Genomic DNA, 27,309 nt, shown 5'->3' on the forward strand with positions numbered 1-27,309 from the left:
CCTGTCTGACTTGACTCTTCTGACACATCTGACTGACATGTCATAAAAAAGTCAAATAGGAAAAGAACTTGGAACCTACTTTCCTATGCATCTTCCAGTCTGGAAGAACTTCTAACAAAGACAGATGGTGCCACCTGCTGGCTGATATTATTACTGGGGCTACTGATGCCACATCAAGTTTCTGTACAGAATAGTAAGGCCTACCATGGATCAACTTATTGTCCATTGGTTTCTATTGTGCTATTCAAATATTCTGCTTTTTTACAGATCCACTTGTCCTTAGCCAATAGAAGTCTATGGGATCTGTGTTTTTTTGAACCAGCAAGATTTCCTAATACGAGCCCCCTCTCATTTTAACCCACTTCTACCTGATCAACTCTGCTGGTGATCTGACGCCTTCCGGCTCTCCCTCACCGACAGCTGCTTCAGGCAGCCATCACTACTACCAGTAGGTACCAGCACCAGCAGGTTTGCAGCCACCTGGGGAGTTGGGTGTGTAGGGAGAGTTCACTGATTAACCTCTTCTTTACTCATAGAAGGATCCCATCCCAGGTGTCTACAGCTGGGATCCTTCTTAACGTCAAAACAGTCAACTCCTAAAGGAAGGGAAGAGGGACTTATCCTCAGTAGGACAAAGTTGCAGATAGCCGAAGTATCCTACTGACTAACGCTTGACTACCTAGAGAAACCTTCATTGATTAACCCCTCCTTTACTGATACAGTGTACTTTATTGATAAAGAACACCTTTTGGGGTGAGGAACGAATCATCTGCGTTTCTGTTATTTCTTATGGGAACATTTGCTTTGATATACGAGTGATCTGGGTTACAAAAATGTCCCCGGAATAAATTATTCTGCTAATCCAAGGTTTCACTGTATATCAATATTGATCCCCAGTAGGACAAAGTTGCAGATAGCTGAAGTATCCTACTGACTAACGCTCAATCCTACTGACTAACGCTTGACTACCTAGAGAAACCTTCATTGATTAACCCCTTCTTTACTGATACAGTGTACTTTATTGATAAACAACACCTTTTGGGGTGTGGAACGAATCATCTGCGTTTCTGTTATTTTTTATGGGAACATTTGCTTTGATATACGAGTGATCTGGCTTACAAACACATCCCCGGAATAAATTATTCTGCTAATCCAAGGTTTCACTGTATATCAATATTGCTCAGAATACAAACATAGAGGGAAGTTACAAGAGGAAGGATGTAGATTACAGGGTGTAAAATAATAGAACATTAAAATGATGTGGATGGGGATGGTCTGGAAGGGGTTTATAGAATTACTGACCGATGCTTTGTGTTGTTGTGGGGGTTGTGCCTGTGAAATGAATATGAAGGGTTAATTTAGAGTAGGAGTAAAATAATCTGCTATTACAATGATGGGAGTGATATTGGACGGGTCTGGAAGGGGTTAATAGAAATACTCACTGGTGCTTTGAGTTGTTGTTGAGGTTGTGGCTGGGAAAATAATAGAAAGGGTTAATCTGGTGCACACGTCATTTTTACCTAAGTAATTTCTGTTAACACCCATAGATTCCATTATAATAAATCACATTAGTTCCCTAAATATAATCTACCAGCATAAATAATGTATAATGGACACGCACATCATAGCTGACCAGCAGGCTATGGGAATTGTGTTGTATTATTTTCTAATGGTGGGGGGTATTATGGGATTTTGCCAATGACCGCCAGATGGTGCTGAACATCACTATAATGGTAGAATATAATTGATAAGTTATAAGGAGAATAGGTCAGCCTTGCTTTAATTGTTAGGGTATATGCAAACAGAGCAATTCTGTCGGAAAACTCCATGCGGAATCCGACTCTCGTCCCCGCTCGCTCCCTTTTCTCTCTCCGCCGGCTCCATTACATGCATCGGTGGATTCTGCTGTCCTTCCAAAGAATTGACGTCAATTCTTTGGGCAGAGAGTGGAATCCGCTGAAGCATATAATGGAGCCGGCGGAGAGATAAAAGGGAGCGAGCGGGGACGAGCGTCGGATTCCGCATGGATTTTTCCGACAGAATTACTCTGTGTGCATATACCCTTATAGTTCTGTGATGAATGCGTTTAAAGGACAAGTCAGATATGGACAATCTCTACCTAAATACCCTGGGTCACATGGGTCCCAATAGTCAGACCCCTGTCGTGAGCTCATAAAGCAGCTGTTTAGAGGAAAAAATGACAAAAACAACCGTCATAGAAAATGAGTGAAATTTGACCAGATAGTTATGTGGGTAAATTATGACCCTGCGATTTAGGGATGTAATGACTGACCTGTACCTGCTGTGGTAGAGACTGTGGTACCTGCAAAATAAACACAAAGGGAGAATTAACAGGGTGTCTGGTTCTTCTAGTCCAAAAGAAGTGAGGAAACTGAAACTTAAAGTGGACCTGTGAACAGCCTGTTTGTTAATATGTTAATAAGGCTTGAGTGTCCACTGGGCATTACCTAGCACAGCAAGAGTAGTGTCCCAGTACAGGTGGTTCACTACGTTGTTAAGCGCATTTGTGAAAGTACCTCTGTCAGGTGCAACACCAGGAGCTAGTAGCTGTGATTTCCACTCCAGCCACTAGGTGTCTCACTCCCCACCCAACCCGTGCACAGTATGTAAAGGTCTAGCTAACTGTTGTGTTGCCTAATCACTGGTGCAGACCTTCGACCCTCACTCCTCTTCTACTCTCCTCTCTTCCTGTGACACAGCCCTATAGGGGAGGACTTCCTATTTTGCAGTTCAGTTTACTTTTAGCCCGAAGAGAGTTCAGTTCAGGATAGAGACTGAGATTACAATATGTAGTGCTAGACCGTAGGGTGACCGTGAGCTGGGTAAACCCTTGTCTACACCTGGGATCCTTCTTAACGTCAAGACAGTAAACTCCTAAAAGAAAGGAAGAGAGACTGATCCCCAGTAGGACAAAGTTGCAGATAGCCGAAGTATCCTACTGACTAACGCTTGACTACCTGGAGAAACCTTCAGGAGTTAGCTCTACCTAGAGACCTGGGACTCGTTTAGTGTCATTATTAGATACAGTTACATCTATGGCACCTAAGTTATCTATAGTATATGTCCTTCACCAACTCTATACCATCTTTGAGTAAGAGAAGGACTGACCTGTACCCGCTGTGGTAGAGACTGTGGTACCTGGAAAATACATACATAGAGAGAAGTTACAAGAGGAAGGTCACAAAGTGTACATCATATAGGGAATAGGAGTAAAATAAAGTGATATTGGAATGATGGGAGTGATGTGGACTGAAGGTTCTGGAAGGGGTTAATAATATTACTGACCGGTGCCTGTTGTTGCTCTTGAGGTTGTGCCTGTGAAATAAATATGAAGGGTTAATCTGGTACTCAGGGAACCTCTATTATAAGCCATAGAATCCATTATAGAGCATTGACATATATCACATGAGCACTGTATACTGTATATACTCCATGACAAGACACTCCTTCTGCTAAGCACCTGGCAATGGTCTGGGCGGAGATGGGGGGGTGTAATGGAGGGGCGGCCGGGATCTGGAAGGGGGACAAGAAAACTGTGGGAGCTGCTTGTGCTTGTTGGTGGATAAAATGATCCATGTGTGTCCTCATGTAACCATTGCTCTCACCACCACCAAACGGCCTAGATGGTGAGCAGTATATTTACCCTACCATCCTGCTTCTCTCAAAGTCTGTTAACTGGGCAAAATGTCTACACGTGTGTCGTAAAGTCATGTCCAGCAGTCGCTAATCTTTAAACTAGAGGTACACCACCCAACAGTAGCCTCTGAGAGTCTTTTTTAAAGGGCAGCGGGGGAGGCACTTTTAGACCCAGTATGTAATCAGACCTGACCTGTAATCATTACATATATTGGCAACAATTCTCAAGGAAATATGGCATGACTAGTTAATAGTAAATAATGACCCCGGTTTAAGGATGTAAAGACTGACCTGTACTCGATGTGGTAGAGACTGTGGTACCTGCAAAATAAATACAAAGGGAAAATTAACTGGCTGTCTGTATCTCTTACAGATGGGTTACTCTGCCTGCACTGCTTATGAGGTGACACCCTGCCTGCACTGCTTATCAGGGGGCACTCTGCCTGCACTGCTTATGAGGGGGCACTCTGCCTGCACTGCTTATGAGGGGGCACTCTGCCTGCACTGCTTATCAGGGGGCACTCTGCCTGCACTGCTTATGAGGGGGCACTCTGCCTGCACTGGGTATAAGGGGGCACTCTGCCTGCACTGGGTATAAGGGGCACTCTGTCTGCACTGCATATGAGGGGGCACCCTGCCTGCACTGCTTATGAGGGGGCACCCTGCCTGCACTGCTTATACTGTACAATTAGCTGGCAGTATGTCACCTTAATGGCGCTGATAATGGAGCCATGTAAGCTGTGACCATGGGTGTATGGCCTGTATGTGTGGATGGAGCCCAAAACTAATACTTAAAGGGGACCCATCAGCAGCCTGTTTGTTAATATGTAAATGAGGCTCAAGTGTCCAGGGGGCGTTCCTTGGCACAGCAAGAGCCCAGGGCTATGACTACCTTCCCTGGTCAATAAGAGGAGATGGATTGGCTAAACCTGGGCTCCTGTTACTATGTATGAGTAAGAGAAGGACTGACCTGTACCCGCTGTGGTAGAGACTGTGGTACCTGGAAAATACATAGAGAGAAGTTACAAGAGGAAGGTCACACGGGGCGCATAATATAAGGGATAGGAGTAATATAAAATGAAGGGGTTAATAATATTACTGACCGGTTCCTGTTGTTGCTGCTGAGGTTGTGCCTGTGAAATAAATATAAAGGGTTAATCTGGCGCTCAGGTTGTTTTTACCTTCAGGGAACCTCTATTATAACCCATAGATTCCATTATACAGCATTGACATATATCACACCATCACTGTATACTGTATATACTCAATGACAAGAAACTCCTTCTGCTGAGGACTGACCTGTACCGGCTGTGGTAGAGACTGTGGTACCTGGAAAATACATAGAGAGAAGATACGAGTGGACGGTCACATGGGGTGTATCATATAATATGAGGAGCAGGAGTAAAATAAAGGGATACTAGAACATTGACATATATCACATGAGCACTGTATACGCTATATACTCATTTACAAAAAAAAAAAAACCCTTCTAAAAAATCTCCTCTAACAGCTTGGGCCTAGATGGTGAGCAATTTATTCATCAATCTGTCACCAAGAGGTACACAACCCAGCAGTAGCCTCTGAGAGTCTCTTTATAGCGCAGCAGGGGAAGCTCTTTTACGCCCTCTTGTGGTGAAAATCAGTATGTCACCTGTAATCATTACATATAGGGGCAACAATTCTCAAGGAAATATGGAGTGAATAGTTAACAGTAAATTATGACTGACCTGTACCTGCTGTAGTAGAGACTGTGGTACCTGGAAAATACACAGAGAGAAGTTACAAAAGGAAGGGCACACGGGACGCATCATGTAAGGAATATAATAATACGATATTAGTATGGTGAGGGTGATGTAGATGGTTATGTGAAGGGGTTAATAATATTACTGACCGGTGCCTGTTGTTGCTGCTGAGGTTGTGCCTGTGAAATTAATGTGAAGGGTTAATCTGGTGATCAGTCCACACGTATACTGATCACATGACAGGATGCAGGGGCGTAGCTAGGATTCATGGGGCCCCATAGCACAAAAACTGTACAGGCCCCCCCTCCCCTACACACAACACAAAGCACTATGGGCCACATGTATCATCCGGCGAATGGATGATTTTTGGCGGAAAGTGCCGATTTGCGTCTTTTTTTAAGCAAAAATGGCGGATTTGCGAATAAAATATTCGCAAATCGGCACTTTCCGCCGAGTACGCCAGGGGGCGGAAAGGGGGCGGAAAAGGGGCAGAGAGTGGGCGGAACGGAGGGCGCGGACTCAGAGTCCACGCGATTTATCATCCGTTCCGCCAAAATGTACGCCGAAAACCTACTCCAGTCCTCAGCTGGCGTAGGTTTTCGGCGGTGCGCAACGGCGCGCACGGGATTTATGTAGAGGCAGTCCGCCTCTACATAAATCTCCGTAGCGCTGGAGCTGCGGGGGCATTTTTACGTCCGGCGTAAAAAACGCCGGACTTAATAAATGCCTCCCTATGTGTGTATATATATATATATATATATATATATATATATATATATATATTATTGCAGCAGCCAAGAACAGAGGTCAGGGGTTATCAGAGCAGTGAAGCAGAGATCTCCTTGTCTTGTGCATTTTAACCCTTTTTTATGTTGCAGCATGCAAGTTAGGCAGAAGGACACAGGACAGCTGTTATCTTCCCTGTGCATCCCCGGGCCCCCCTCCCCTATGAGCCCCATAGCAGCTGCCTACCCTGCCTCTATGGTAGCTACGCCACCGGCAGGATGACTTATACAGCAATGTGATATTTCCATCTGGCTGCATTATCTTTGTCCATGAGTGTAACGTCTATCTATAAGGAGAATGTATAAGTCTTGTCTAGACGCCATTGCTTAGTTCTGTGATTAATGCATTTAAAGGGCAACTCAGATGTAGACAACCTCTACCCATATACCCTGCTGGAACAGATCACACAGGGCCCGATAGTCAGACTCATATATAGTGGGTTTATATATAGGCAACAATTCTGTAGACAAGATGGGGCGAATGGCTAATAGTAAATCATGACCCCTTCGGAGGGGGGGGGCACTCTGCCTGCACGGATTATGAGGAGGCACTCTGCCCGCATGGATTATGAGGGGGCACTCTGTCTGCACTGATTATGTCCTCACCAACTCTGTATCATCTATGAGTGGGAGGAGGACTGACCTGTACCCGCTGTGGTAGAGACTGTGGTACCTGGAAAATACATAGAGAGAAGTTACAAGAGGAAGGGCAGACGGGGCGCATCATATAAGGGGTAGGAGGTCTGGAAGGGGGGGAGGGGTGGTGGTGGTTATAGAATTACTGACCGGTGCCTGTTGTTGCTGCTGAGGTTGTGCCTGTGAAATGAATGTAAAGGGTTAATCTGGTGCTCTGGTAGTTTCTACCTTCCAATTATTTCTGTTATGACCCATAAATTCTATAATGTCCCTAAAATATAAATCAATGTTTTCTATAAGCCATTGTTGTAATTGTTTTAGTTAAACGGAAAATGTCAAAACTCGACAATCCCTTAAAGAAAATATGTAGTCGAATGTGTCCAGTTACTTATGTATGTAAACCATGGCATATAGGGACTGACCTGTACCGGCTGTGGTAGAGACTGTGGTACCTGGAAAATACATAGAGAGAAGTTACAAGTAGAATAATCCAGACTACAAGGGAAAGTGGTAAAATAATACAATACAATGGAATAATGGGAGTGATGTGTACAGGGGTCCGGAAGGGGTTAATATTATTACTGACCGGTGCCTGTTGTTGCTGCTGAGGTTGTGCCTGTGAAATGAATATGAAGGGTTATTCTGCTGCTCAGGTAGTTTCTATTTTCAAGTAATTTCCCAATTTCCATTGCAACATAAAATGACATATAAATCACATCAAGATCTCACACACACAAATATATATGTATATGTGATCTAGTTTCAGAGGAAAGTTGTTGAGTATTGTAGGACTCCTCTCTATAATAACACTATATCATTTATAGCTATAAGATAATGTATATATATATATATGTACAGCAGTTAGTAAGAATGGAAAAAATAAATGTTCATTGAATTTGACCAAGAGGGGGCAGCAGAGGGCCACAGACATGACAAGTGTTGGTGTACCCACTGGCGAGCTGTCCCTCATCTCTACACTGCGGGGCCTCACCTCTAGAGTTAGCGCCAGGATTGTCTAGATTAAGGGAATTTACTACATGTACTCTACTTTACAGTCCTGCATTGACAAACCACCAGTTTTTATTTTAGTATATGTAAATAGCGTTATATTTTTACCCCATATTGTATAATGCAGTCATGCACTAATGCCTTCCTAACAAAAGACTATTGTCAAAAGTAAAATGTGTACAGTTGCATGTGTAAATCATGTTAAGTGATGTAATGACTCACCTGTACTTGCTGAAGTAGAAGCTGTGGTACCTGGAATATAAGAGGAGAATTAGTGTGGTGTCTGGTTTAGGCCGAGCAAGCAACAAAAATAATCTTACACTCTTGTTGCCTGCAATATATATGATAAGCAAATGTGCCTGCGCTGCTTCTGAGAGGACACTGTGCCTGCGCTGCTTCTGAGAGCTCACTGTCCCTGCACTGCTTCTGAGAGGACACCGTGGCTGCACTGCTTCTGAGAGGACACAGTGCCTGCACTGATCCTGAGAGGACACTGTGCCTGCACTGCTTCTGAGAGGACACTGTGGCTGCATTGCTTCTGAGAGGACACTGTGGCTGCATTGCTTCTGAGAGGACACTGTGGCTGCATTGCTTCTGAGAGGACACTGTGTCTGCACTGCTTCTGAGAGGACACTGTGTCTGCACTGATTCTGAGAGGACACCGTGCCTGCACTGCTTCTGAGAGGACACAGTGCCTGCACTGATTCTGAGAGGACACTGTGCCTGCACTGCTTCTGAGAGGACACTGTGTCTGCACTGCTTCTGAGAGGACACTGTGCCTGCACTGCTTCTGAGAGGCCACACTGTGCCTGCACTGCTTCTGAGAGGACACTGTGCCTGCACTGCTTCTGAGAGGACACTGTGCTTGCACTGCTTCTGAGAGGACACTGTGCCTGCACTGCTTCTGAGAGAACACTGTAAGTGCTACTTCTACTACAGGATACTACTACTTTTATTATTGGCTAACAGAGCTAAACAATGGTATTATATCTAAACTATTGTACACCTTCCCCCAAGTCTATATCATCTATATCTAGAATATTCTGAGAGAAAAGTCTCCCAAGTCTATCTTTCTCCCCCCCAGAAGGCTGAAACCAGTCCAGATTAGACTGTGCTGAGTTTAACTTAGGTTAGCCAGTAGTCAAGTCTGAATGCTGCCGCTTAGCCATGTGAGGAGGTTATTAGGCCTAATCCAGTGTGTATCCCTAACAACAAAGCTTGCTGTGCTGCCGGCCCCGTTTAGTATGTGTCAACCACAAACATAGGAAGTACCATACAACTGAACAAGGCTCAGTAAGAAGGCCAACACTGGGGGGAGCGAGGAAGGTGAGTATATGAATTTTTTCACACCAGGTAAAAATTTCTCCCCTGGATACTCCTTTAAACTACTAAGACAACAACCACGAGGTGGCAGTGTATATCTGTATGTGTGTAAATGGTAACCCCAAGTTTGTGGATGTGGAGACTGACCTGTACTTGGTGAAGTAGCAGCTGTGGTACCTGCAAAATATACAAAGAGAAAAAAAACAAGATGCATTGCTTATAAAATTTAAAGAGTCCTGAGATAATAAATAGGGATCCTCAATTCAGGATTCTCATCTATTAGGATGATTTGGAAACAAAAATTGTTGTCTCTCAATTTGAAAACCATCATGTTTGAGATGATTGTAATGCCTAGTTTGCCCTGCGGGGGCACTGCATGGAATTGTACACTTCCTTGCAGATCACCTAGATCACAGCTGATTGTTGGTGGCAAGAGGCTTCCCTATGATCAGCTTATTGTCTGGAAACAGAATTGTACCATAAAGACTTTATAGGGATCTTATAATAGTGATGCATGGTTATGTTTATAAATGACTACACGTCTATATGACTGATGGGTAAGAGAGTGACTGACCTGTACTGGGGGAAGTAGCTGCTGTTGTACCTGGGTAGAAATAATTAATAACATAAGAAGAAGGATCCAGATTATGAGTAAAGTGAATCTATTACAGCATCCAAGATTACAAGGGGTTAATAGAGTTACTCACCGGTGCCTTGGGTTGTTGGAGCGGTTGAGCCTGTGAAATGGATGTGAAGGGTTAATTTAGTTAAAAAGAAAAAAAAAAAAGCAATAAGGCATTTTCCACCAGAACAAGATTTATCGAGCACACTCCAATTAGGAAAAAACGGAATAGCATCAGGGTTTGCGTAATATTGAATAAATAATAATTCCATATAGTGCTCACATAATAAGGCCAATGCCAGTGAAGTACATTGCTTGATATTGTAATACTGTCCAAATGTAGCATGTTACACTGCTATAAATGCACTGTGTTAGGGTTAATTTTTGTCTGTATTGTCACCATTGTTGATAATATGTAAGGATATGGGAGGTCTTGGTCACATGACCTTCCCTCAGACATCTGCAAGAAGTCACCAGAATGATCTAAAGGAGGAGTTGCCCAAGTCCAATCCTTTCGCCCCAATGGCTGGAACCATCTGCCGTGTGAGGAAAAAAAGGTTTAAGGGGTAGTTCACCCCAATTTTTTTCTCTCAGCACTGTGTCTGACTGGAAATAATACACCACTTCCTGCAGGACATACAGCAGCTGAACTGTACTGGAAGACTGAAGATTTTTTTTTTTATAGAAGTAATTCACAAATCTCTGGCACTTGCTCGGACCAGTTGATTTGAAATTTTTTTTTTTGTGAATATCCCCTTTTAGACCCGTCTACCATGTTTCATGTTAGCGTTGTGCCGGCTCTGCCAGACAATCTACAGTCCGGTAATAAATGCATTTAATGCGCAGGTCAGATGTTGACAACCTCTTCCAGTGTGTGTGCAAATTATGAGCCCAATTTTTAGGATGTAAAGACTGACCTGTACTCGGGGAGGTAGTAGCTGTGGTACCTGCAAAATATATACGACGAGAAAATGAACAAGGTGCCTGGGTTATGAAATTTATAAAGACACAATAAGAGGGGTCTCCCATCCTATCCAAGATTTTCATTTGTTTATGCAATTTACAGATATGGCACTGGTTTCAGTAAGGGCTGTAATTCTTAGATTGCCCTGTGGGGGCGCTGCAGGGAATTGTTCACTCCCTTCCAGATCACCCAGATTACAGTTATTAAAAGGGACTGTAATATACGGACGCTGTACGGCTCTTATATTACACATGGATTGAAGGGGTTAATGGTTACTGACCGATTCTTTGAGTCGTTGCTGCAGTTGAGCCTGTGAAATGGATACAAAGGGTTAATTTAGTCAAAGTGAAAAAGAGGAATAAACAAATGACCACCACTTGGCGCTGCACTTATATTTTTTAATTTCTCTGCCATACAGTGCCAACAAAATACGTCCAAATAACAGTAAAATATTGTCCTTAAAGGGAATCTGTCAGCTCTATATCATATTTACAGGAGAAGTGTCAAGGAGCAGCATGCATGCCTCCTCCACCCCCACCCCTTCTTGCCTTGGCTGATTTAAAGACAGGGCTCAGTGATGGCAGCCAAGCCCTGTACATCAATCATACAAGGCAGGGAGGGAGGAGGTATGCATGCTGCTGCTCAACAACAACAACGCCTCATTGACACTTAAGATGTAGTGAAGATAAAGTAAGTAAATAAGTAACTGACCGGTAGTTGGTGAAGTGGCAGCTGTTGTACCTAGATAATAAAGAGAATGAGTGAATTTACATTATACATAGAAAGATCCAGATTACACTGAATATAACAAAACACTAGGGAGGGGCGGAGGAAATATAAGCTATACGCAGGATGGTAATGAAGGGAGCAGTGAGGTCAGGAAAGGGTTAATAGAATTATTGATATGATAGTAGTAAAGTATATGGTGGAGTCAGGAGAGGGTTAATACAATCACTGACCGGTGCCTGTGGTTGTTGTGGCAGTTGTACCTGAGAATTGAATATAAAGGGTTAATTCACTGAACAATACTGCAACAAAAACAATAACCACCAGATGGTGCTGCACTCATTGTCATCACTTTGGCTGTATCATTATCATACAATGACATTTTTTCCTTAAAGTGTCACTGTCGTTTAAATTATTTTTTTCAGAAATCAATAGCACAGGTGATTTTAAGAAACTTTGTAATTGGGTTTATTAGCCGAAAAATGCATTTTTATCATGAAAAAGCTGTTTGAAGCCCCCCCCCCCCTCGTCTTCATTGTTCTCTATGGAGAGTGGAGGGGTGGAGGGAAATGAGGCACCAAAACAGGACAAAAAAAGAGTTAATTTACAGCTACATCACAGGGCTATCTCCTCTGAAGTCAGCACTGACCTCTCTGACCTTTGAATAGCAGCTTTCACACAGCTCCCACTGTGTAATCCTTTGTTCTCTGCTGTCTGCTGGCGACTAATCTCCCTCTTCCCCCTGCACTCTCCATAGGTTAAACAGGGCTCGACTGATGTAAACCAGTCGAGATTTCCTGATAATGAGCAGTGGATGAGAGAGGGGGCGGAGGGGGGCCTGGAGAAAGGCTTTTTGAATGCAGATAAAGGCATATTTGCCTAATAAACCCAATTACAAAGTTTCTTAAAATCGCCCAGACTATTGATTTCTGAAAATAAATAAATAAAAAAGAGAAACGACAGTGACACTTTAAAGGGGTTGGCCACCTTATAGTAAAATTGCTCAATGTACAGTATTAGTAAGTATTCTCACTGTATATACTGACAGCAGCTCCCTGTGTACTCACTCTATATACTGACAGCAGCTCCCTCTGTACCTCATAGAGCTAAAATCAGACTCCCCTCCTCCAGGCTGTGCTGTCCTGCTCTGTGGTGAGTCTGTCCATAAGATGGCCGACATGGAGGAGCATGTGACCATGACACGCCCCCTAATGTCCACCCCTGAGCCTGTATATGCCTACGATGGACACTGGGGGGCAGGGCATGGTCACATGGTCCTACATGTTGGCCATCTTATGGACAGAATGACCACAGAGCAGGACAGCACAGTCTGGAGGAGGGGAGTCTGATTTTAGCTCTATGAGGTACAAAGGGAAACAGGAAACTGCTGTCAGTATATACAGTGAGTACACTGTCTAATACTTGTACACTGAGCAATTTTACTATAAGGTGGCCAACCCCTTCAAGCAGTACAAACAAGCCCATATGCCGCCCTTTCTTTCTGTATGTATATAATAAAAATTTCTGTATGTAACTTTATAATAAAGGCGAGAAAGTAGAGAGTAGCGCAAAAGCAAAGGAATGCCAGTACGCCAGTGACCACCGGGGGGCGCTGCTTACATAAACTTAATATAGAGCATGCGTGGATGTCCCACTACTTATCTGTTTAAAAAAAAAAAGTTTATTATTTGAGATGAGCGAATACAATTCGATCGAGATGGTATTCGATCGAATATTGCGGTATTCGAAAGATTCGAATTCAATCGAGTAGTGTGACGAATACGCGGGAAACATTTGAAAGCCCTCCCATCGCAGTTGGTACTTTTTTTAATCCAATCACCATGCAGGGAGGCCGTGAGGGACCCTGGGAGTACGCACGCAGCGCGAAACCGGTGTCTACCCTCATTGGATGGCTGAACCACATGACCTCGAATCTTAAATACTTGTCTCCCGCCTCTCGACCGCAGATGAGCTTTCAACCTAGTCAGGGAAAGATCTTGGAGCAGGGAGAGACAGGTTTTAGTAGCGTTTGGTTGGGCAGGATTACTACAGAACCCAAAAGTCCTTTTCAGGGCTAAGATCAAGCGAAAAAGTCATCTCTGAATCCAAAGCTTCTCAGTGCTAAGAAATAGATGATATAACAGCAGCAGCAGCAGCAGGTGGATTCATTCCAGTACCCTGTGTGTACAAGTGACCTATAGTGTCCCTGGTTTAGCCCACTAAGGGCACATTATACATACTGTTCCAGTAGCCCAGTAAAAGGCACGTGATATCTATTGTGCCAGTTGCCCATTAAAAGGCACGTCATACATACTGTTCCAGTAACATTCATACAGAATCTAATCTAATTTTTAAACTCACCTGTAGTTGCTGGAGCCGAACTTGTTGGACCTGGAAAAAAGATACTAAGGTTACAGCACGCATAGAGGTATCCTGGTTACACTATACGCTATTTGTAGGGCAGAGCAGTAAGATAACACAAGTGGAAAGGGTTAATAGAATTACTGACCAGTGGTTGTGGTTGTTGGCGCGGTAGAAGTTGTTGCTGCCGTAGATGTTGGTGCAGTAGATGTTGTTGCTGCCGTAGTTGTTGGTGCGGTAGATGTTGTTGCTGCTGTAGTTGTTGGTGCGGTAGATGTAGTTGGTGCGGTAGTTGTTGGTGCGGTAGTTGTTGGTGCGGTAGATGTTGTTGCTGCCGTAGTTGTTGGTGCGGTTGATGTTGTTGCCGCTGTAGTTGTTGGTGCAGTAGATGTTGCCGCCGTTGTTGTTGGTGCGGTAGATGTTGTTGCCGCTGTAGTTGTTGGTGCAGTAGATGTTGCCGCCGTAGTTGTTGGTGCGGTAGATGTTGTTGCCGCTGTAGTTGTTGGTGCGGTAGATGTTGTTGGTGCAGTAGTAGTTGTTGGTGCGGTAGATGTTGTTGCCGCTGTAGTTGTTGGTGCGGTAGATGTTGTTGGTGCAGTAGTAGTTGTTGGTGCGGTAGATGTTGTTGCCGCTGTAGTTGTTGGTGCGGTAGATGTTGTTGGTGCAGTAGTAGTTGTTGGTGCGGTAGATGTTGCTGCCGTAGTTGTTGGTTGCGTAGAAGTTGTTGCTGCTGTAAAATTAATATAAAGAGTTAACTTGCTGATTAAAAAATGCATCAAAACAATGGCCATTGGGTGGCGCTGCACTCATATTCCTGTGCTGCTGCAATACCACTGCTGTGTGCAGGTAATGTGTTTATGTGAAAATTAACATAGTCAGTACATCAGTATAGACCTAGTTTTCTAGGTCTATACTAGAAGGGAAGGTGTCAGAAAATAACTTATTTTTTTAAATAATCTTTTTATGTTAAACATATTTTAAAGAATTTTTGGGGACATTTTTTCTAATTTTCCATTTTTCTATCTACAGTCATGGCCAAAAGTTTTGAGAATGATACAAATATTAATTTTTACAAAGTCTACTGCTTCAGTTTTTAAAATGGCAATTTGCATATACTCCAGAATGTTATAAAGAGTGATCAGCTTAACCCTTTAAGGACATGGCCCATTTTCGTTTTTACGTTTTCGGTTTTTCCTCCTTGTGTTTAAAAGGTCATAGCACTTGCATTTTTCCACCTAGAAACCCACATGACCCCTTATTTTTTGCGTCACTAATTGTACTTTGCAATTACAGGCTGAATTTTTGCATAAAGTACACTGCGAAACCAGAAAAAAATTCAAAGTGTGGTGAAATTGAAAAAAAAAACGCATTTCTTTTATTTGGGGGAAATGTGTTTTTACGCCGTTCACCCTGGGGTAAAACTGACTTGTTATGCATGTTCCTCAAGTCGTTACGATTAAAACGATATATAACATGTATAACTTATATTGTATCTGATGGCCTGTAAAAAATTCAAACCGTTGTTAACCAATATACGTTCCTTAAAATCGCTCCATTCCCAGGCTTATAGCGCTTTTATCCTTTGGTCTATGGGGCTGTGCGAGGTGTCATTTTTTGCGCCATGATGTGTTCTTTCTATCGGTACCTTGATTGCCCATATACGTCTTTTTGATCGCTTTTTATTAAATTTTTTCTGGATTTGATGCGACCAAAAATGCGCAATTTTGCACTTTGGGATTTTTTTGCGCTGACGCCGTTTACCGTACGAGATCAGGAATGTGATTAATTAATAGTTCGGGCGATTACGCACGCGGCGATAGCAAACATGTTTATTTATTTATTTATTTGTTTACTTTTATTTAAAACCTGGGAAAAGGGGGGTGATTCAGACTTTTATTAGGGGAGGGGGCTTTTTACTATTAACAACACTTTTTTTTTTTTTTTTTACACATATACTAGAAGCCCCCCTGGGGGACTTCCAGTATATACACTTGGATCTCTCATTGAGATCTCTGCAGCATAGATATGCTGCAGAGATCCATGAGATCGGCACTCGTTTGCTTTCGGCTGCTGCAGCCGAAAACGAACGAGTGCCGAGCCGAGGACGGCGCCATCTTGGACGCGTCCCCGGCCGGCATCAGTAACGGAGATCGCTCCTCCGGGACAAGGTCCCGGAGGAGCGATCTCCCCCACTAGACACCAGGGAAACGTTGCCTCCGGTAATCGGAGGCAGCTGTCAACTTTGACAGCTGCCTCCGATTAGCTAATTAGCGGGCACGGCGATCAGACCGTGCCCGCTAATAGCAGCGGTCCCGGGCTACGCGCGGCACCCGGGATTGCGGCACTTCAAAGCGGGGCCGCCGCGCGGCCCCGCTTTGAAGTGCAAGTGAGGACATAGGACGTACCGGTACGTCCTATGTCCTTAAGAGGTTAACAGCAATTACTGGCAAAGTCAATATTTGTCTAGAAAATGAACTTTATCCCCCAAAACACATTTCAACATCATTGCAGCCCTGCCTTAAAAGGACCAGCTAACATCGTTTCAGTGATTGCTCCATTAACAGAAGTGTGGGTGTTGATGAGGACAGGGCTGGAGATCAATCTGTCATGATTAAGTAGGAATGACACCACTGGACACTTTAAAAGGAGGCTGGTGCTTGGCATCATTGTTTCTCTTCTGTTAACCATGGTTATCTCTAAAGAAACATGTGCAGTCATCATTGCACTGCACAAAAATGACCTAACATAGAAGAGTATCGCAGCTAGAAAGATTGCACCTCAGTCAACAATCTATCGCATCAAGAACTTCAAGGAGAGAGGTTCCATTGTTGCCAAAAAGGCTCCAGGGCGCCCAAGAAAGACCAGCAAGCGCCAGGACCGTCTCTTAAAAGTGTTTCAGCTGCGGGATCGGGCTACCAGCAGTGCAGAGCTTATTCAGGAATGGCAGCAGGCAGGTGTGAGTGCATCTGCACACACTGTGACACGAAGACTCTTGGAGCCAGGCCTGGTCTCAAGGAGGGCAGCAAAGAAGCCATTTCTCTCCAGAAAAAACATCAGGCACAGACTGATATTCTGCAAAAGGTACAGGGAGTGGACTGCTGAGGACTGGGGGAAAGTCATTTTCTCTGATGAATCCCCTTTCCGATTGTTTGGGACATCTGGAAAACAGCTTATTCGGAGAAGACGAGGGGAGCGCTACCACCAGTCTTGTCTCATGCCAAATGTAAAGCATCCTGAAACCATTCATGTGTGGGGTTGCTTCTCAGCCGAGGAATCGACTCTCTCACAGTCTTGCCTAAAAACACAGCAATTAATAAAGAATGGTACCAGAATGTCCTCCAAGAGCAACTTCTCTTAACCGTCCAAGAGCAGTTTGGCGATCAACAATGCCTTTTCCAGCATGATGGAGCACCTTGCCATAAAGCAAAGGTGATAACTAAATGGCTCAGGGAACAAAACATAGAGATTTTGGGTCCATGGCCTGGAAACTCCCCAGATCTTAATCCCATTGAGAACTTGTGGTCAATCATCAAGAGACGGGTGGACAAACAAAACCAACAAATTCTGACAAAATGCAAGCATTAATTGTGCAAGAATGGACTGCTAACTGTCAGTATATGGTCCAGAAGTTGATTGAGAGCAGCCAGGGAGAATTGCAGAGGTCCTGAAGAAGAAGGGTCAACACTGCAAATATTGACTTGCTGCATTAACTCATTCTAACTGTCGATATAAGCTTTTGTTACTCATAATATGATTGCAATTATATTTCTGTATGTGATAAAAACATCTGACAAACACATCAAAACCAGAGGGCAGCAGATCATGTGAAAATATAATATTTGTGTCATTCTCAAAACTTTTGGCCATGACTGTATATTCTAAAATGATCCTGATATCTTGCAGTTCTCATTCTCACCACTGGGGATAAAACTAAGCTGAGACTCTCTGTTGCGTCTGTGGTGATCAGAGGAGTCTGCTGTATAGTGATCTGTACAGCATTGCAGCATCATGTGACACCAGTAGATAGCTAGCATCAATACAAGACAACGGTCGCTCCCTGTGGAAAGACCTTTTCAACTATGGTTAATGATATTTCATGTTCATCTCAAGGGGACAGTGTCTGTCTATTGTCATCTATGTCCATGGGTCTTGCTGTAAAGCATGTCACTAAATGCTGTTAAGAGCAGCTCATGCAACATGGCAGCCCCCATAACAATGTACAAATAGTGAAATAAAAAATACATTTAGAAAATAGAAACGGATTGGAACAAAAGAATGAGTTTTAGTATCTGATGCTATTCAGTAAAAGAAAATTAGAAAATTTAGATGACATAAGTGCCACACCTGTCCTATTTTCTTAACCCTCTTTATAGATTTTAGTTTTTTTTTCTGATAGAAAGTTCTCAATCAACTTTTTGGTCTTATAGTCAAAAGATATTATATTGGCTGCAAGCAGCTGCCACTAGGGGGAGCTCACAAGTTAATTGTAGACTTAGTATACATTGAACTCAACAATAACGCTGTATACAGTAGGTTCTAAAGCTCCTGATAGTGGCAGCTGCAGGCAGGGTATAAAATGGTGGAAATCTGTCAGTTCTGGATCACTATAGCGGCCATATGTCAGTCTCTCCACCCAGTGAAGTAGAATACTAATTTATCATCAGGATAGATGGCCAGAAATATACTGTACCCATAAAACCCCACCATATAGTGTCCATATAATACTGAAACACATTATGGTGGTCTGTGAGAGTCTGCATCTGGGTCTTAGAGAGTACCTAACTAACAATCCAGCGACCCCACTTGTGATTGGCTAAAAGTGGTACCTGTCAATATAGATCAAGAGTCAGACCGCCCCCTGCCCAAGAGTCCTGTATATAATTGGTCCCTGTACATCTAATAGTAATACAGAAAAAAAGGACTGACCTGTAGTTGTTGGAGCAGTAGTTGTTGGACCTGGAAAAAATATTAGGGTTACAGTGCATATAGAAGTTTCCTGGTTACCAGGTTTCACACTACACATTATTTATAGGGAGTAGCAGTAATATAAAATAATATTAGCATGATGGGAGAAATGTGGAACAGAAAGTTTGGAAACGGTTAAAGGGGTAGTTCACAAAAGATAAAAAAAACTTTCAAATCCACTTTATTTATTTCTATTAAAAAAATCTCCAGTCTTCCAGTATTTATCAGCTGTTGTATGTCCTGCAGGAAGTAGTGTATTCTCTCCAGTTCGACACAGTGCTCTCTGCTGCCACCTCTGTTCATGTCAGGAACTGTCCTGCTCTCCAGACTGAAAAGAATACACCCCTTCCTGCAGGACATGCAGTAGCTGATAAGTACTGGAATATTTAAGATTTTTTAATACATGTAAATTACTAATTTCTTGCACTAATTGATTCAAAAGAACATTTTTTTTGTGAACTATCCCTAAAAATTACTGACCCGTGGTTCTAGTTGTTGTTGCTGCCGTAGTAGTTGTTGCTGCTGTAGTTGTTGCTGCTGTAAAATGAATATAAAGAATTAAAGGGCACCTACCATCAAATATTTTTTTAAATGTTTTTAAACAAACAGTTTGAAACAATTTATTTTTTAAAACTTTTTTTTTTGGACAATTATTTTTATTATAATTTCCTATGCGGAGACCACTTCCTGGTCTGTTTCTTTTACTTCCTCTCATGTGATCTGTGTTCAGCACAGCAGAAAGATTTGCTTTACAGCCCCTGAGTGTAACCATAGAGAGGAGAGGTTGGCTCTGACAGATCACCACTCCCCAGCTATTACCATTTATGGTTTAGTTATTGATGTCCGTGCAGCCCTTGCTTTACATGAAGCTCAAACATTACCTCTCCATGCTCCCTGGTGTTTTCTTCGCTTCTGCCCACCTCCTCTCTGAAGTGACAGGCCGCTCAGCCAATCACTGGCTGGGATGGTCCCGTCCCAGCCAATGATTGGCTGAGCAGCCTGTCACTTCACAGACCGCCTCTGAAGTTGCACCAGCGGCTGTGGGGAGTGGATAGAGGCCAGGAAGACACTGGGGAATCTGCCTGAGAGTCCGGTATGTCATTGGCCCCTGTACATCTAATAGTAATACAGTAAAGAGGACTGACCTGTAGTTGTTGGAGCAGTAGTTGTTGGACCTGAAAAAAAAATACTAAAGTTAAAACACACATAGAGGTATCGTGGTTTCATACTACTCGCTATTTATAAGGAGGAGCAGTAAAATAACAGGGTATTAGTATGATGGGAGAAACGTGGAGTGGAAAGATTGGAAAGGTTTAATAGCATTGCTGACCAGGGGTTTTAGTAGTTGTTGCTGCTGTAAAATGAATATAAAGAGTTAAAAGGCCACTAGGAAGAGGCCGAGAGTTAGAAGCTTTCTGTCGACAAGTGCAGAACTCTTACTACATATGTGTAAATCAGGAGTTTGGGAAAGCCGGGGCAGTAAAATAACCCGATATGGGTATGATGGACAAAAAAGGGTTAATAGAATTACTGACCGGTGGTTCTAGTTGTTGCTGCTGTGGTTGTTGCTGTAAAATGAATATAAAGAGTTAATTTGCCAAACAAAAATGCATCAAAGCAATGGCCACTAGGTGGGGCTGCACTCATATGCTTTTGCAATGATTTTTTTAAATCTAAATAGTTTCAAAATACTTTAGTGATTAATTTTGGAATCCACTGGCTGCCACCAGGGGGAGCTTACAAGCTAATTGCAGACTTAATGTATATTGAGGTCAATGATGACTCTGTATACAGTACGCTCTAAAGCTCCTCATATTGGCAGGGTATATAATGGTGGAGATCTGTCAATCACCCCCCAATGATGAGCCAGTCTCTCTAATAGCGAAGTGTGCGACTGATTCATCATGAGGACGGATGCCCAATTGATGCTATAAAACAACAGCATGTTATTTCCTGACACATTATTTCCATCTCTCATGTACTGAAGTAATGTAAATGAATACATTCCGCTACCTTGACATTGCAGAACTTTACAGGATGCTTATACACTCTATTATTATATAATCAATGGAGTCTGGATTTTACAATTTCTCATTTTTTGTTTTTTCAAGGTTGCTAGCATATTATATGGTGATAGGTTTTTACCTGTAGTGATTTGAGCTGAACCCGGTCCTGTGAAAAAACAAGAGATATCAGTGACCTTTACACTGCATGCTTATTGTTAAAGTGTCACTGTCGTATTTTTTTTTTGCAGAAATCAATAGTCCAGGTGATTTTGAGAAACTTTGTAATTGGGTTTATTAGGCAAATATTGCAATTATCTGCATTCAAAAAGACTTTCCCCAGCCCCCCCCCCCCTCCTTCTCTCATTCACTGCTCATTATCAGGAAATAATGTCTTGTTGCCTCAGACATGCCCTGTCTGTTCTATGGAGAGGGGAGGAGGGAGATTAGTGACCAGCAGAGAGCGGAGAACAAAGGATTTCACAGTGGGAGCTTTGTGAAATAATCTATTCAGAGGTCAGAGAGGTCAGTGCTGACTTCAGAGGAGATAGCCCAGTGATGTAGCTGTAAATTAATTCTTTGTTGTCCTGTTTTGGTGCCTCATATCCCTCCACCCCTCCCCTCTCCATAGAGAACAATGAAGACGGGGGGAGAGGTTCAAACTGCTTTGTCGTGATAAAAATGCATTTTTCAGCTAATAAACCCAATTACAAAGTTTCTTAAAATCGCCTGTACTATTGATTTCTGCAAAAAATTATACAACAGGTACACTTTTAAGGAGAATTCTGAAAAACATACTGAAATGTGCTAGAACTGTAAATACACAAACTACAGGATACTCACCTCACCCAGTCCGCCCGGTGCTTATGTTTGTATATTATCATGATGTGCTCTCCCTGCTCTGCTGCAGCCTCAGTGATTGGCAGCAGTTGATTCGGGACATCATCAGCAGAGCAGGGAGAGTGTGTCACCAGGGCAGGTCACACAGACACTGGGGAGGACTGGAGGCAAGCATGCTCTATCAGACTGTCAGAATACCCCTTTAACTGTCATTTAAAATATTTTTGCAGTAATCAATAGTACAAGCGATTTTAAGAAACTCTGTAATAGGGTTTATTAGCCGAAAAATGCATTTTTATCATGAAAAAGCAGTTTTAACCTCTCCCCCCGTCTTCATTGTTCTCCATGGAGAGGGGAGGGGTGGAAAGAGATGAGGCACCAAAACTGTTTTGCAGCCTCCCCCCCCCCTCCCTCACTTCGTATCTGCTCATTTTCAGGCAAAGCCATCTACGTTACAGAGAGGCAAAGTGAAGACTGATTTGCTGAGTCCATTACAACCTATGGAGGGGTCGAGAGGGATTAGTGAGCAGGGAGAGGAGAGAACCAGCTTTGCAGTTTAGAGATTGTCTTTGCACATAAAACACTAAACTCATAGGTCAGAAAGATCAGTGCTGCTCTGGGAACTTGGTGAGAGAAGATTACAGGATGTTGTGTTGTGCAGGGCTGCCTTTTCTCCTCTCTATGTTCACTCATCTCTTTTGTTTTTACTCATATGTTTTTACTATTAAATTCAATGGACTTGAAGACAAAGGACAATTAGTCCAAGAATACAAGAATATAACTACTATAATACTGCTCCTATGTACAAGAATATAACTACTATAATACTGCCCCTATATACAAGAATATAACTACTATAATACTGCTCCTATATACAAGAATATAACTACTATACTACTGCCCCTATATACAAGAATATAACTACTATAATACTGCCCCCTATATACAGGAATATAACTACTATAATACTGCTCCTATATACAGGAATATAACTACTATAATACGGCTCCTATATACAAGAATATAACTACTATAATACTGCCCCTATATACAAGAATATAACTACTATAATACTGCTCTTATATACAAGAATATAACTACTATAATGCGGTTCAGGGAAGAAAAAGAGCGCTGCACCTCACACCTATGGCTGATACTAGTGCCTCTCGGCTGCATAAAAAACATCAGAAATTTGTGTATGAATTGATCAAGCCACACTGCCCCATGTACCTCGTGCAGTTATCTGATACACATGGGTCCCTACACTAAGTCCACACTGCGTCGATCAGTGGCCCCCCCCCCCCCCCCCCCCGCAGGCGTGCACGAGCAGGGAAGGGGGGCCATGGAACAGCCCTGCAACCCCCATGCCACAGGACCAGACACAGGGTTGCAGGGCCATTCCATGGCCTCACTTCCCAGCATGTGCACGGCTTGCGGGGGAGGCGCTCACTGACTGATACGGTACAAAGTTAGCGTAGGGACCCGTGTGAACCGGGATACCTGCATTTGGTACACGGGGCGTATTGGTTTGATCAAATTGTATACCAAATTCCTGGTGTTTGTTTTTAAAGTAGCTTAGCGGCTTTAGTATCAGCCATAGGTGTGAGGTGCAGCTGCACTCTTCTCTCCATTTCACATAACTACTATAATACTGCTCCTATATACAAGTATATAACTACTATAATACTGCCCCTATATACAAGAATATAACTACTATAATACTGCCCCTATATACAAGAATATAACTACTGTAACACTGCTCTTATATACAAGAATATAACTACTATAATACTGCTCCTATATACAAGAATATAACTACTATAATACTGCTCCTATATACAAGAATATAACTACTATAATACTGCTCCTATACACAAGAATATAACTACTATAATACTGCTCCTATACACAAGAATATAACTACTATAATACTGCTCATATATACAAGTATATAACTACTATAATACTTCCCCTATATACAAGAATATAACTACTATAATACTGCTCCCTATATACAAGTATATAACTACTATAATACTGCTCCTATATACAAGAATATAACTACTATAATACTGCTCCTATATACAAGAATATAACTACTATAATACTGCTCCTATATACAAGAATATAACTACTATAATACTGCTCCTATATACAAGAATATAACTACTATAATACACGAACTGGAGAGAATGGAACCACTGCACATCCCATCTATGGCTGATACTAATGCCGCTAGGCCTATATTAAAAATCAACACCAGAGTGTCTGTATATAAATTGATCAAGCCATATTGCCCCGTGTACCACCGCGCAGGTCCTCTGGTCCACATGGGTCCCTACGCTAACTCCACACCGTGTCGGTCAGCGACCGCCAACCCCGCAAAGCGTGCACGTACAGGGAAGGGAGGCCATGGAACGCATGGGATGTGCAGCCGTTCCTTTCTCTCCAGTTTCCATAACTACTATAATACTGCTCCTATATACAGGCATATAACTACTATAATACTTCTCCTATATACAGGCATATAACTACTATAATACTGCTCCTATATACAGGAATATAACTACTATTATACTGCTCCTATATACAAGGATATAACTACTATAATACTGCTCCTATATACAAGAATATAACTACTATAATACTGCTCCTATATACAGGAATATAACTACTATAATACTGCTCCTATATACAGGAATATAACTACTATAATACTGCCCCTATATACAAGAATATAACTACTATAATACTGCTCCTATATACAAGAATATAACTACTATAATACTGCCCCCTATGTACAGGAATATAACTACTGTAATACTGCCCCCTATGTACAGGAATATAAGCCTCCTTAGTAAGCACACATCTGACCCCTGGCATTATGCGGTGTATGTGTAGTACGGTACAATTACTGTTACTCTTATGATAATCACAGTGTGAGGCGCTCTGTGTTGGCATTTATTAGGGCACATTCCCTGCCAGCTTCTGGTTACAGTAATTGCCTTATAAACATGAATTGTTATTTTATTGGCTGTGTAGTGCGGTGTAGCGGCCGGCTGTAATTACAGGCCCCGGCTCTCATCCGTCAGCGCCCTGAACCCGCGGTGATTAGTGACATGTTGTTTTTATCATTGTTTCTTATTGTTCAGTCAATTATACAGCGGAAAGTTATGAGGAGCAAAGCAAGTGAGAGCAAGAACAACAGAGGAGCAGGCTGCTATAGGAGATGCCTCAGATTCCAGGCTATAGGTATAACATTAGTTACATATAGAGGGGTAATCACCCAAACAGTACCCCTGTCTCTATGCCCCAATAGGCCTTTCATGCCCCTGTCCATACGTCTTGTGACCTTTTTCGTGACATTGTAGGTCAGGAGCAGTGATCCATAGCTATAAACATAAGTAGGTTAGGGATGAGTTATCCAGGGGAAATTCAAGAGTCATGGAGGAAACCTATGAGACCTAAGAAGTGCGGTCCCAGACAGAATTCCTTACAAGTTGTTACTCCAGAAAGAAAGGGTTAAACAAGAAAGTTTGCAAACCCCATAGAGAGTCTACCTGTCTGTGAGGTTGAGGTTTATAACTTGATCAGCCTAGGTGGCACCATCTCCTCCATTCTCCTTAAAGGGGTACTCCAGCGAAAGAAAAAAAAAATCTTTTAATTCACCCAGTGTCAGAAAGTTATATTGATTTGTAATTTACTTCTATTTAAAAATCTCAAGTCTTCCAGTACTTATCAGCTGCTGCATGTCCTACAGGAAGTGGTGTATTCTTTCAAGTGTGACACAGTGCTCCCTGCTGCCACCTCTGTCCATGTCAGGAACTGTCCAAAGCAGTAGCAAATCCCCATAGAAAACCTCTCCTACTCTGGACAGTTCCTGACATGGGCAGAGGTGGCAGCAGAGAGCACTGTGTCAGACTGGAAGGAATACTCCACTTCCTGCAGGACGTACAGCAGCTGGTAAGTACTGGAAGACTTTTTAAATAGAAGTAAATTACAAATCCGTATCTTTTTCTGACACCAGTTAATTTGAAAGGAATCTTTTGTAGGAGAGCCACTTTAACAAACAACTTTCCGGGATTGCACCAGCACCATGATGAGTTTTCTCAATATGGCCTGTTCTTCTTTTATTCTGTCCATGGAGACATCCCAGTCTATAGAGCTCCAGTAAATCCAGTAGGTGTCACCATCGAAATTGATCTCCTGGGAAGGATGGAGGAGGTGGTCCCGTTGGGAGATTCCCCCTTACAGACCAGACAATAGCCGGCCAAACCCACTGATTTTATTAAGAAAAAAGTTGAAAACTTTTTGAAAACTTTTAAATCTGTATACAGGACCCATGATCTTGGGTGAATGTAGGATCGGGCAGGTTTCATTTAATTGCCTGATCTCTACATTCTCCCAAGACAGTCACTGCTTGATGTACCCTAACACTGAACAATGAGATGCGATGAATTTATAACTACCAATCACAGTCTGATCCAATCACAATGAACCCATCAACCTTCTACCCCGAGACAGAAGGGGGGGGAATAGTAGGGCATCAGGGCAACACCATGCCAACACGACAACACAAAGACCTGCAGATCTGAAGAACTAGGCACCCCATGTAGTATTGCTAAGAGAGAAGTAGCTGGTAGAAATTTCTATGGAATTTTTGGAGTCAAAAGCAGTAAAGATAGAGAGATGGAGGTCCCTATGGGGTCTCTTCCTTCCGGGACCCTAAAGTAGCCACATTGGCTTCTCCTATTCCATGAAGACCCCTGCTATAAAGTGCTGCAGTATATCTCGAAACCATATATACAACAAAGTAATCCAATAATCTATATAAAAATACTATATAAAACACAACCAAACATGCGATATATCCATATAGAAAATAAAGAAGCCGAGAGGCACACAATATCCCGGCAGAATAATTACTCTTAATTCCTCGCGGAACAATTTCCGAGCACTTGTTACTAATTGTTCCTAGATCAAGATAAAGCCTCTATTAGTCAAGGTGATATAATCTGTATATTATATACACTCTGGATAGGCAGTACAGGATTAATAGCAACGCAGTAGTCATGTAGATCCACCAATATAGAGAAGACCAAGAAGGTCTATCCCCCAAAAAAATATGGCAATGTATATAAATGGCCACAGATCCCAATGATCTCAATCTCCTCCAGGGTACTGCAGATGTCATGGCGTCTCACCTGGTGCTTGAAGGCAGAGCAGTGACAACATCAGTATTGCTGCTATACTAGTTGGGCACTTCATGATGGTTCCCGGTGCCAGACGCGTGTGTGCTCGTCTTGCTCTGGGTCAGATATAATTATGATGAGTTCCCTTCTCGTTGCAGCTTATTTAAAGACTTGCAAACACACCTTTCCTGGCAGAAACAACAATGGAATCATTTCTCAGTTATTACCGTGTCTCATCATGAAGATATCTCTGTCACAGGGCTTGTCCTTAGTCCTAGGAGGGATTTGATTAAGAGGAACTTGACTTATCTAGGAGGAGGCGATTGTTGTTGTTGTCAAGAGTAAAGATTGTAAGGAAATTGCTCATAGGCTTTGACAGTGAAGAACCTGTTGTGTTGGTGAAGACCAAGGGGAGACAATGAAAACACAACGGCCAACGTAAAGACAGGGTGCCCATTGAAACGGTGGTCTTGAGTGGGTGGTCC

General features: G+C 42.6%; 1 protein-coding gene across 1 annotated transcript; it reads right to left on the reverse strand.

Moving 5' to 3' along the window:
• Positions 1 to 372: 372 nt before the first annotated feature.
• LOC138766520 (mucin-2-like) lies at positions 373 to 26,944 on the reverse strand. The gene is made up of 27 exons (XM_069944110.1): positions 26,837 to 26,944; positions 20,935 to 20,961; positions 20,325 to 20,357; positions 19,935 to 19,964; positions 19,270 to 19,326; positions 18,751 to 18,780; positions 13,973 to 14,554; positions 13,825 to 13,854; positions 11,346 to 11,478; positions 11,018 to 11,047; positions 10,691 to 10,720; positions 9,859 to 9,888; positions 9,726 to 9,755; positions 9,299 to 9,328; positions 8,051 to 8,080; positions 7,407 to 7,436; positions 7,243 to 7,272; positions 6,971 to 7,000; positions 6,828 to 6,857; positions 5,385 to 5,414; positions 4,957 to 4,986; positions 4,761 to 4,790; positions 3,130 to 3,159; positions 2,300 to 2,323; positions 1,443 to 1,472; positions 1,299 to 1,332; positions 373 to 480 (listed from the first exon to the last, which is right to left on the reverse strand). Exons 1-27 carry the CDS (start codon positions 26,898 to 26,900, stop codon positions 373 to 375), a joined length of 1,602 nt encoding a protein of 533 aa, XP_069800211.1. The 5' UTR covers positions 26,901 to 26,944.
• Positions 26,945 to 27,309: the final 365 nt, after the last annotated feature.

The sequence above is a fragment of the Dendropsophus ebraccatus genome, chromosome 10, assembly GCF_027789765.1.
Source record: "Dendropsophus ebraccatus isolate aDenEbr1 chromosome 10, aDenEbr1.pat, whole genome shotgun sequence".
Taxonomy (NCBI): domain Eukaryota; kingdom Metazoa; phylum Chordata; class Amphibia; order Anura; family Hylidae; genus Dendropsophus; species Dendropsophus ebraccatus.